Genomic DNA, 12103 nt, shown 5'->3' with positions numbered 1-12103 from the left:
GGTAAATGGTATTTTTTTTTCACACTTAATTTGTAGCAAATAATTTTCTCCGTCGACAAATTTTACTTGAAAATCACGTTCGAAATGGGGTTACAGAAACGCATTATGGGCTCTGCAAACTGCGTGCGATGATCGACGACGAGCGATAGTCAATGAGAGCTCCGATTTTCCGGAAGAACCGCCAGAAAGGCAGAGGAGCTCTCATTGGCTATCGCTCTCGTCGCTCATCACTCATCATCGCGCGTACGCTTGTGACATCTTCCAGTTTCAAACGCGTGAGGTGCATGGTTTATGGCCGTTTTCTCCGACGCGGTTCAAACGGTTCAAACTCAGTTCAATTTTTTTCATTTATTCCGGTTTGGATTATATATACAGACGGATATATTTTATATATCAATTAGATATGTATATCTATATTAACATATAACTAAACCGAAATATAAAAAAGCGTCGTATAAGCGTATAGTCTCTCTTGATGTCTCTCTCTTTATTCCCAAAACATGATTTAGACCCAGGAATCGATATCGACGACCGATAAATAAGTTACGTTCGAACAAAAAAAAATAACTTGATTTTTTCCGATATAGCTTCTATATATATGAAAAACGTGATAAATTATTTTGTAATAAAATAACGACTTCAAAATATTTTCATTGTCCCACGCAATCGCTTTTCTAATATTCACTCGTATATACCGATGTTGTAACGTAGAAAAAAAAGTGAGTCGAGAGTGTGACCGGCAACATTGGTCAAATTGCAAAGGGTTAGAAACAGAAAAACGTGGGAAAAACCACGAAAACCATTGATGAAGATGAAGTGGTGCGGCAGTGGCGAAGGTGATGATGAATATACAATATACCGGTGTTGTCGTCGTCGTCTCGGTCGTCTCACTCGTCTCACTCACATCTCCGGAAATATTTGTTTCATGTTTTACAGTTGGTGGTGGTGGTGAGGTGAACCTTCAACGCCGCTCGCGGCTTCTTTCATTATCACGAGTACACGCAATTGCGTCGAGTAAACTTTAATAATACGTGAATAAAATGGTTAAAGACAAGAATAAATAAATAAAAAGATCAGGTGAGGCGATAAGACATACCCGCAGAAACGAAAACAATGAGCGTCAATCCAAAGTAACCCAATAATTCAAGTGCAAATCGAGCAGTGGAAAACTTTGTCATAAAACAAACTAATAAAAAAATAATAAACGGCAAATGATAGGGAAAGAAAATTTTCGTGATTGAGTACATAATTTCATCTCTGCCGGTCGCCGCGGTGATTAATCCCCCAATTGTCTTAAACCATACGTATAAACTTGAGTGATTCCGAGAGTTAAAGCTTTTTTATTTTCACTCTCAACTTTTACCTCGGCCGTTCGTTGTAGATGCCATTTTGAGACGACGCTGCGCCACGATTCACATCACGATCCAATATTTATTCAAGTTTTATTTTTTTAATTTCTCTTCCATCCTTCATTCCGACGATGTTCGTCACTTCGTTCAAATCACCATTATTCTGATCGTATGGTAATAAAAGCACAGATGAAGATGAACAGAGAAATGTTTGAGGGTAAGGATTACCCTACCCAATGGGCCCTGAATCCATCGACTTATCAAAACATGAGCAATGATCAGGGTAAGCCGACCTTATTCAAAAAATTTTGCTTCCTTTTCAATGCGATTTCAATCCTTTTTTTTTACCAACATTACAAATGTTTTTCCACATTGGCAGTTGATTGGGCGGCGCTCGCTCAACAATGGATAAAGATGAAAGAAACGGTCGTTCCTCCTGCCCCCCCACCGCCTTCTTTGAGCAGTAACAATACTACCACCGACGGCGGTGGGGAAGCTCCTATGGATGTAGATTCCAAAGACGACGACGTTCCTCCAGCTCCTCCTGCTCCAAATATTAGCGGCTCAGGTGAATCAATCGTACTAGACCTCACCTTACCGTGCAATCTTTTGTTTTTTAAGCTACTTTCCCAGCAACGAATACCAGTGGTTCTATGTATCCGCTGCCCTTGAATGTACGAAAATTTGATTGTTTTTTTTAGATGCTTGGAATCAATGGAATCAGTGGGGACAATGGAATTCTTCGGGACCGGGTGGGGGGTCCTGGGAATGGAGCGGAGTGCCGCCGCCTGGAACAACTATGGGACCGGATGGAAAACCAGCAGGAATCCCATCCATTCCGGTTGTTCCGCCAGCTCCAACAATTTCTAATACGCCTCCCTTTGGTGTTCCACCACCGGCTCCTGCTCCTTATTCTTACAATTCTGTGACATCTACCCCTACTTATAATCAGGTTATCATATTGTAGAGCTGTTGCATAATGAAGGTGTCGCATGGAAAAAAAAAAAACCGTAATTAATATTCTTCGTTTGTTCTTATTTCATCATAATATTTCAACAATCATCTGACACTCGGTTATCAGGTATCTGGTTACTGGAGCGGAGATCAAGCGAACTTGTCGCCTTCTCAACCGCCACCTTTCATGAAAGGGCTTCCACCGCGTCATCCTAATCGCGTTTCTCACATTCGAGGTATGGATCCAGCTATAAGGAGTCGAGATGAAAGAGAGAAAACACCCGAGGAAGATTCGTGCACCGTTATCGGTAAAATGAAAATTTTTTTCTTGAAAAGCTAACGGCGATAGGGAAATTGAAATTGAATAAAAATTCTACAATTCACTCATTTTGCACCATTTCATTGAACAGATGCGGCAAAACGCAGACAATTACCAGCCTGGATTCGTGAGGGCCTTGAAAAAATGGAGCGGGAGAAACATAAAGCTGTAGAACGAGAACGACAGGAATTGTTGCGGAAACACCAATTAGACGCTAGGAAACAAGCGGAGGATGAAGCTAGAGCAGTTCTCAATCCCAGCAAAAGTAAATTCGTAAGTCTCAATATTTTCGCGTGTTAACAAAACTGGGAAACGGAAAATTGGGCGATCGTGATTAAGAATTCTTTGGCTCAAAGGATTCGGATTCGGAGAAGGAAACTGAGACAGAACCCGAAGCGACGAACCACGCGAGTGACGGAACTGACAAGAATGTCGAACAAAGTCCTGAAATCATCGTGAGAGCGAGAAAATCACGTTTCCGCGACGCTCTTTCTCCCGATTCACGTTCAGCCAATGCGGACGGTCGAAATACTTCGACATCTCCGACGCCGGCCGTGAGTGTTTCGGTAAAACACTCGCGCGAAGATATTCTTCAGGGTGTCGTGAGTATAATTTCATCATCAAGGTTAACTGCGAAGCTTCGAAATTTACTATAAAACTCCAACATTTCATTTTCGTCAAAGCATAACAAAATTCATGAAAAATATGTCGCAGATGCTGAAGGTTCGAAGGTCCTTGACGGAAATTCTTTTGGAGGTGACGAATGAAGAAATTGGTTCGGTGTGCAGAGAGGTTTGGAGCCGCGCACGCGCCAAAGGTACCGCAGATAAGAACCCGATACAACTTACAGATCGAATTTTTCCGATACCATACTTTCTCACGAGATGTTGCGCACGTTACGATGTGTGCGACGAGAACGAAGTAGTGGTGGTGTCGCGCTGACGATGGATCGTTCAATAGCGGTTTTCGAGCTGCCGTTGTACATACTTATTTGGTATAGGGAAAAAACTTGAACGCATACGGAAATATATATATATATATATTTGTGTGTGTGCGCGTGTGCGTGTGCGCGTGTGTGTGTATGCGCGCGTGCGTGTGTGTGTGTATATATATATATTTACGTCCATTAAACGAAAGGTATTTTGTCAATTGAGCTTAATTGTTTGTGATTTTTTTTTAGAACATGCCCCGCTTGTGATTTATTCGTAAAACGTTTTTTCTCACACGCTCGGTCTTTCATCATTCACAATTTCTGGTTTGAGCGTTTCAACAGACAAAATTTTTCTCCGACAGCGGAGATAAAAAAAAATTGTCTCGAATAGTCGAACTCGTTTATAGCGCCCTTAGAGTATCGCAAATATTGGATGTCGAGTATTTAAGATTTCCAGAGAAGAGAAAATTTATACAAATTTTCGGCACTTGATTACTTTCCATTGTTTCGTTGAACGACAAGTTTTCTCTTTATAAGGTTTTTCATGTGTTGGAGTATGCGTGTGCGCGCGAGTCAGTTAGTATGCGTATGCGTTGAAAAGAGAATGGATCAGTGAGATTTTTGAGGAAGGTTTGACCACATAAAGGATACACTTTTGAATGTGAGCTCTCACGATCTATGGCTAATTTTTGCTACCGAATCTTCGTTAAGAGAGAAGAATAATAATGATGGAATAAAAACAATGATGATGACGATATTAATGATGATGATGATGGGCTATCGACAAAACGTAGACTGCTTTATAGTCGAACAGCTTGGTGACTAAATGCGTGTGTATTGTAAAGTCCCTGCAGGAGGCACGCCCATCGCAACGCTCAACAACACGGCCCCTCTTGCACAGATCACTCGGAAGCTTGGTGAGTAATTCTGCCCATATCTTTTTCTTTTTTTTTTTCGTCGGAAACAAAAATGAAAGACAGCAAATCGAAAAACGGAACAAAGCTAAAAAATGTGGAACCAAACGAGTTTGCCAGATCGTAGGAACGGTCGAAGCGAATGAATTTTATGGAAATCTTTTTTTTTTGTCCCATGTGCATACAAAATCTCAAAATCTCAGCCATTTCCATCTGCCCCCGAACTATAAAATTAACCAGCGATTAAATCTTCGCATCAATCCCTACCAAAAGAAACAAATTATCCAACACAATCCAAGTTCGATGGATGATTTAATCCACGTATCCACGCACAAACGGGTTACGATCAAGTCTGGAAATTGCGGGTGTGTCAACAATACAAAATAATAGACTTTCTCCGTGTCCTAGGTCTGGGCATCTATGGTGACAGCAACAGCGAGTCCGAAGACGAATCGGAGGACCCGGAAGAACCGCAGGATAATGATAGCGATGAAGAGCTCAAGGTAAAGATAAACGTAATTGCGATTTATTCGCCGTTCAGTTTTTTTGGTAAATGGTAAAACATATTTCGGTACGAAGGACATATGTTTATTCCACTAAATACTAAATTCAAGCCGGATTGTTACAGGAAACTTTGAAGAGACGACAGCAGGCATTCAAAAAAACGGAGGAGGAAATCGAGGCGCGTTTGGCGCAGGAAGAGGAGGAGGAATACGAGGACAATCAGCAACAGCAGCAGCAGCAACAACAGGTGCAACAGTATCACAGTAACAAACAACAATACGAGAATCATATTGGTAATGATAGCTGCCGATTAACAGGTATGTTTCAAGATATTCAAAGATAATAATTAAGCAAAAAATGTAGTGAAAAGAAAAAGAAAAATCTAGAGAATACGAAAGCTTTATCAAAAGCATATGATCTGTGGTTGAATTGTGGCGGATAACACTGTGACGTCATACGTTTAGTTGATGAAAAAGAAACGATAAATAATGAAAGGGAAGCATCGTCGGAAAGTCATTCGAGTACAACCGGATGTGGATCCCAAATTTCATCTGTTCGACAACGACAACGTTCGAGTCGAGATGAGACGGAAATAGAGGGATTCAAGGAGAATTCTGTATTCTCGAGTACTTCGGAACGTGATACGAGCAGTGAGAATGAGGACGGAAAGAATGGCAACGGGAATGAAGTAAAAAACGACAAAGAAGAAGGAGATGAAGAGGAGGAAGAGGGAAATTCTTCAACAACGTCGTCGGGTCGGAGCGGAGGAAGCATGAAAAATAAGAACCGTTCGTCTCGAAATGAAAAAGATAATCATGTATCACGAAGAAAGTTTTCCGACAGGAGAAGCGAATCTCGAAGCAAAAAATCTCGTTCGCGGTCCATCGGGGATGAGAGACACCGAAAGTCTCGGTCTCGATCTTCTCCAAGTCCGAGAAAAAGAAATCGTTCGAGATCTTCGAGTAGTTACCGATCGGAGAAAAAGAGTCGAGGTTGTAGGCGAGCCTCTCGAGATCGTAAGCGAAAACGAACGAGATCGCGGAGCCGGGGAGCCAGATCGAAATCCGGCTCGTCCGTGGCGAGAAAGTGGAGGTCGCGATCAAGATCACGAGGAAAACGCGTTAGATCATCGCGCACCCGATCCAGAGATCGTAGACGCAGTCGGACGCGATCGAACGAACGACGCCGCACTTGTTCTCGCACAAGAGATCTGAGAAAGCCAAGTCGCACGCGGTCCAAGGAACGGGCAAGATCCTCTCGTTCGAGAACACGGGAACGACGAAGATCGAGATCTTATGGGGCTAGAACAACCTCGAGTTACCACAAAAATAGTCATAATCGCGCGAGATCGGGAGATCGTAGTAATAGAAAAAGACGATCGAGATCAAAATCTAGACACTCGAGCCGTCATCGAGCATCCGATGGTAAGAAGTCGTCTTCGCATCGATACAGGGATTGAACGTCATCCACACAAAGGTTGTATCATTATCATTTATCTTTTTCCCTCCTCTTCCTCCCTTTTATCATATCCCTGATTACACACGTCCTACACTTTAATTTCTCATTGCACAATCAAAATTTACGTCATCTTTCTACATAGATTTGTGTACGAAGCACATTCCTTTCTTCACGCTCAATGGATGGAAATGTTTTAACCAAATTTTTATCTCGTATACGAGCATAAAATAGGATTTAAAATATCGTTATACAAATTTTTCTCTGCATTTGCGAATTTAAAGCCACCCTTAAAACCTCTTTTGAAGAGCTACTACAATATATAAAATAAAAAAAAATTTAAAAAAAAAAAAAAAACACTCATTTAGCGAATATAGAAATCTCGATGAACCTCTTGTGAGAATACTTCCTATCCCCAAATATCATTTATCTTGTCAATAACAGTTCGAAGAATTATTCATTGGAATGCGTTTTTTGCACAAGTTTTTATTTCTTTAATACTTTCATACGAAGGTCTGAGAAAAAAAATTCGAATTTCGAGAGATTATATTGTTTTTGAGAGTGGGTTAGGGAACAATGCGAACGAGGCCTAGGAATGGTATTTTGTTTCAGCCGTGCTCTTCGATTGGCACACGTCGTAAATGAGAAAAACTGGTGAGGATCATCGTTTCGATGAAGCTCAATGGGCTTAGCAGCAACTGAGACTTCTTCTTCTTCTTCTTCTTCTTCTTCTTCTTCTTCTTCTTCTTCTTCTTCTTATTCTTATTCTTCTTATTCTCTCCCTAAAAGTTCCACTGGTGATTTTTCTTTATCCCAGAGTGAAAAAACAAACAAAAAATAATCATTCAAAGGTTGATGCTCTGGTTGAAATTTTTTCACAGCATTAAAAACAAAAATCGTTACTTCTGCCGGGTTCGCTAATTAGCAACTGCAATTTTAACTCATTTTCAAAATACGCGCGTGGACTCGCTCATAACTTTTCACACAATCCTCCAATATTCATGCCTGGGCGATAGTAATTTTTTGACAAGGAAAATACAAAGCAGGCGGAATAAAAACATTCGAATATTCATCCACACTGATACCCATTGATATGTATATATAGCGATATGAACGTTATTATAACAATGTAATAAACGTTTGAGTGATCAATTTTTACTCCAAATTCTTTCGTCTGTTTTTTCATTGATCCGAATAATCATTCATCTCTGTCCTCGATTTAAAAAGAAAAAAAGAACAAAAAAACAAGGGAGTCATTGAAGGTAGGTTCAGGACATTACGAAAAAATAAAAATTCACTGAAAAAAACAGCTAACTTACTGAGCGAACTTTACAAAAGAAAAAATATTCAACCTTTCCGCATCTATATGAACAAGTAACTTTTCACATATACTCATTTCTGTGGGGGAAAATCGAAGATCGAAGACGCGAATACGAATAATATTGTCCACGTCTTCTGATTGCATGAGCATTTTTTTTTATTTTTATTTATTATCGCTTAGAACAGTAGTCATTAATATTTCACATTCGCCAACACTGACCATGCGCCCTCGTGTGAACACGAGGGATGAAAAATGCATTTTATAAAATATTTTTACAAACTCGATTCACACGTTTAGCTAATGGCAATTTCTTTTTATTAATTTCTTTATTATTTCACCCTCCCTTCCGAAAATTCGAAAATTATACTGAATTCGTGAAATTTGGAGGACGATTTGTGCCTTGACCTTCAATCGTTTGGGTGAATTCGCTCAGCGATCAAGTTTCGTAGAAAACGGAAAAAAAAAGTTCTTATCTCTCGTTGAATTTTCCACGTTTTTGTATGTTGATCTATGGGAATGCAGATAATCGGAGAATCGTGATACGATTCACCGGTAACTAAAACGCGCTTCTATTTATCGCCCCCTATGATTTTGTTGGTTACAAAAATTCGTCGCACGAGTTACAAAATTCGACCGAAGCAATTCTTGGAAAATTTGTTAACCACCTCCACGATCATGACAATTTCCGAGACTTTTGGCAATTGCTCAAGATGCTTCTAGCTGCTTAATGTCTATTCAATCTTAATTGAGACCTAAAAAATACTTGCGGCACAACAGTCACTTGCCATATCGCTGTTGACACTGAGCGTATTTTTGTAACAACAATGAAAAATCTTTTATCGTTATGTCTCGATGACTTCCACAATTGCTGCAAAGAAAAAAAAATTAGATAAAGAATTAAATAAAAAGATAGAGGAACAATAAGGTCAATAATGCCAATTTTGTATTCCATCATAATTTATGGAAATTGGTATTGCTATGCACAGTTATTAGAAAACTCACTAAAACTCAGTTGTTTTTGTATGCCATGGTAAAAGGCCATGAGTGCATAAAGCAGAAGCACACACCAGCGCGAGGTCAGGATCCGGTGTGTTTTCCAATCGCAGTTTGTCATTCAACAGCTCCGTATTTATCTCTTCCATTTTCAATTGGCCATGGGATACCGCTCTTGATAAGTTTTTTGCCAACATCACTATTTCACCTTTCCCATCTTCGTTTGAAAATACTTGCACTCGTGTCTGACATTTGATACCTTGAAGTTTTATAAAAATTTTCTTTCTTGCAATCATAGTATAAAAAATATGTCACCGAACTTTGTTTCAAAAACTTTATGGCTTTCCGCAATAAACTAAGAAGATAAATAGATTAGCTGCTTATTGGAAACCGTTTTAAAAAATTGCTTCGATAAATGATATTTATCAAAGATATATTGAATATAACGATAAAATAATTCTTACCATTACTACCATTTTCACAGAATTTGGTAGAATTGATTTTTGCATCTTGGTTCATGTGTAAGGCCGACATGATATTTGACTTGTCGCATTCTGCTCTCAGCAGATGTTGATTTTGTTTCAAGTATCCTATCAAAGTTGCATGAAAATGATGAAATTATTTCTCATTGAAAATTGCGAAAACAAGAAAATATTAAAAATAATACAAACTCTATCAAACAAAAGCGACAAATTTCATAAATTGTTTGTTAGAAAATTGCGTATGATAATAAAGAAAATGAATATCATATCGAGAAAAAGGATGCGAAGTAATTCTCACCATCGTGATCATAAAAACTGACGTAAGGAATACCGGCGGTGATGGACCAGCGGAGAATTCGTACGAGGTGAGAAAATTCAATTCGTTCACTGTATTCCGCTTCAACGAGGATGCACAAATGGACGGGTAATTTAGTAACATTTTCCACACTTCGTTTCAACTCCAGAGTTTCTAAATTCGACTGACATTTCTCGTATTCACTTTTGAATTTGGAGCCAAACCGTAAACGCCAATAAACTTTTACGAATTTTAATTTTAATTCAATTTCTTCACAAATGGTATAAACGTAGTGGACGATGGCCAAAATCACGCGAAATAGTATCGTCAACATGTTAATTGCTGTTACCGGTATAAAGCGTTTGTAACACCGCAGAACAGCATAATCAAACTGAATCTTTGATTGATCGAGTCGTATTTTTTAGCTGTCACGTTAATTTATCGTTATGTTTTATTACATCGAGCGAAAATGCAATTCTCATTAATATTATTCCAATCGTACAGAATTTTGGTTATAGTTGAGGAAATGTTTTGCCATGTCCTAGCACTTGTTGGCGCGATCACGATAAGGAAATCTGTCGGTCTGTTGATGTGAAATTACAGAAATTACGAGAGCGACCTCGCTGAACAATCACATCACTTTTCACCCAATTATTGAGTTATTTTATTTACGTTCCCTGCCTCGGCAGTGCGCCTAGCCCGAACCTTGAATTTTCACTCGAATAGCGATATAAGACTTCTTATTCGTCGCTGCAGCTACCGCGATACATGAATATATTGCGTTTTAACGGCAATGCAACCGCAAGTCTTTTTTCACTTATTTAAATTGAAAAATTGTTTGCGAAATCGTATAGTTAAATGCGCGTGTAACTTTTCAACGAAAGCTGAATTCAAAGGTTCATGATCGCGTGTCTTTTAATTTAACGAATCTCGTTGAGCCACGACAGGGCCACGACTTAACCGTCATCCACTCATCGCCAACTAATATCAACTCTATCAACTATCACTGCTGCCGCCGCCGCCCGCCGCCGCCGCCGCCGCCCGCCCCAAACTCCGAAGTGCCCGAAGCCTGCTGAAACATGGGAGATAGATTAAACCGATTAAACCAACCACCCCAACCACCAAGGAAATCAGCTGATGATCGAATCACGAGGTGCGTGTGATACGAGCCTGTTTTCATATCTTCCATTTTTTTACGGCCGCGGTTTTGTCCCAAGTCTCGGAAAATCATTGTTCGCATACGTGCAAATTTCGAACTTCCAACGCAATTCGCCAATGATCATAAAAAGACAAATAATGTACGGTGTGGTAAGACGAAAACGAAAATTCAATTTTAAAGAGTTTGGATTGGAATTTACCGCGAAAATAATGAAATCGGCCTTGAGCAGACCTCCGTGAACTTGGCCGATTGATTTTGGAATTGGAAAAACTGCATGCGTGCGCGTCATATATATGATCCGCGACGACGCGACGACCAACAAACATAAATAATATCCGAATGCTTCGTCGATATAATTATTCGAGGACCGCTCCGGAACGACGATCCGCCATCCGACGACGCTGTTCGTGTAGAATTCGATAACGCAGTAGACGGAACAGCGAACAGCCATGCAGTGACTGCATATGTATCATTTATATTATATATATGAGTGACAGCACTCAGACCTTGACTTCGCCGACTTGGCTTCCGAGCCTTCCGAGCCACCCATCGAGCCGAGAGAGACAGTCACAGTCAGTCGAGGTGTGCCCCGTGTGCCCCTCAGCTGTCTTTGCTTGGTACAGTCCACCAAAAATATTGTTAAACTGGCAACGAGAACTATATCTAGAGTCGCTGTGACAAGTACATTTATGTTATAACGAGTTGCTGTCAGAGACTCTTCACCAGCTTCCAGTTTCCAATTGTTTTCGAAAATTTTCAAAATTTGTTTTAATATATAACTTTGAATCCTTTGAATGGAAGTATTATGAATAGTCGTTATGGTTATACGGTTGCTGCTACGGTTGCGCAACGCCACACGGCAGAAAATTATTTTCTGTTCAAACTGTACAAAAAAATCTACAAACTGCTGCAGCGCTATCATACCAAAAAGCACGTACTCGCAGTACTTATACAGTCAATATCGGAACATGGCTATAGAAGCCGGGGATAAACTTTCGAAAAGCGGAAACCGAATTTTGAGCTGAAATTTTGCATACTGCTTCTTTATAACAATATAAGACTTCCCCTAAAAGGATTTTTGGCGACTAGCAATATTTATTGAGAAATTGAATTTTTAAGTTGCTATTTTAGCCCGAGCAAGTATATCTATATCGCTTATCTCGCTCAGCCGGTATCCTCACTTCGCTATAGTGCCTAGGCTACATGGATGGCAAACGTTGCGCTCCTTTTGGCTGGGCTACTCCGGGGAGACCCACCCATTTACTTTTCAAGAATTTTCTTTTTTCTTTGTTCAAATTAATAAAATAAAAAAAGCGCCGGGGAGACGGAATTTTAAGGAAAAAATCCCCGGAGTAGCCCAGCCAAAAGGAGCGCAACGTTTGCCATCCATGTAGCCTAGGCACTATAGCGAAGTGAGGATACCGGCT

At 39.9% G+C, this 12103-nt stretch overlaps 2 protein-coding genes across 6 annotated transcripts; one reads left to right on the top strand and one right to left on the bottom strand.

Moving 5' to 3' along the window:
* The first annotated feature begins 936 nt into the window (after positions 1–936).
* Positions 937–7591, top strand: LOC122411134 (arginine/serine-rich protein PNISR-like). Of its 5 annotated transcripts, none has more exons than XM_043419691.1 (12): positions 937–1077; positions 1539–1632; positions 1729–1917; positions 2051–2301; positions 2431–2611; positions 2714–2895; positions 2979–3224; positions 3337–3439; positions 4399–4470; positions 4876–4970; positions 5096–5288; positions 5436–7591. In XM_043419691.1, exons 2-12 carry the CDS (start codon positions 1539–1541, stop codon positions 6428–6430), a joined length of 2601 nt encoding a protein of 866 aa, XP_043275626.1. In that variant the 5' UTR covers positions 937–1077; the 3' UTR covers positions 6431–7591. The 5 variants fall into 5 exon arrangements, with proteins under 5 accessions (XP_043275626.1, XP_043275625.1, XP_043275624.1 ...); XM_043419690.1 differs by having other exon boundaries at positions 1534–1632; XM_043419689.1 differs by having other exon boundaries at positions 937–1632; positions 5436–6447; positions 7039–7591.
* Tango14 (transport and golgi organization 14) lies at positions 6893–10541 on the bottom strand. The gene is made up of 5 exons (XM_043419705.1): positions 9521–10541; positions 9205–9330; positions 8750–8999; positions 8533–8615; positions 6893–7232 (listed from the first exon to the last, which is right to left on the bottom strand). The coding sequence occupies exons 1-5, from the start codon at positions 9849–9851 to the stop codon at positions 7198–7200; spliced, it is 825 nt and encodes a 274-aa protein (XP_043275640.1). The 5' UTR covers positions 9852–10541; the 3' UTR covers positions 6893–7197.
* Positions 10542–12103: the final 1562 nt, after the last annotated feature.

The sequence above is a fragment of the Venturia canescens genome, chromosome 5 (genome assembly GCF_019457755.1).
Source record: "Venturia canescens isolate UGA chromosome 5, ASM1945775v1, whole genome shotgun sequence".
NCBI classification, from domain to species: Eukaryota; Metazoa; Arthropoda; class Insecta; order Hymenoptera; family Ichneumonidae; genus Venturia; species Venturia canescens.
Note: the sequence above shows the minus strand (reverse complement) of the source record. Positions and strands in the feature narration are given on the sequence as shown.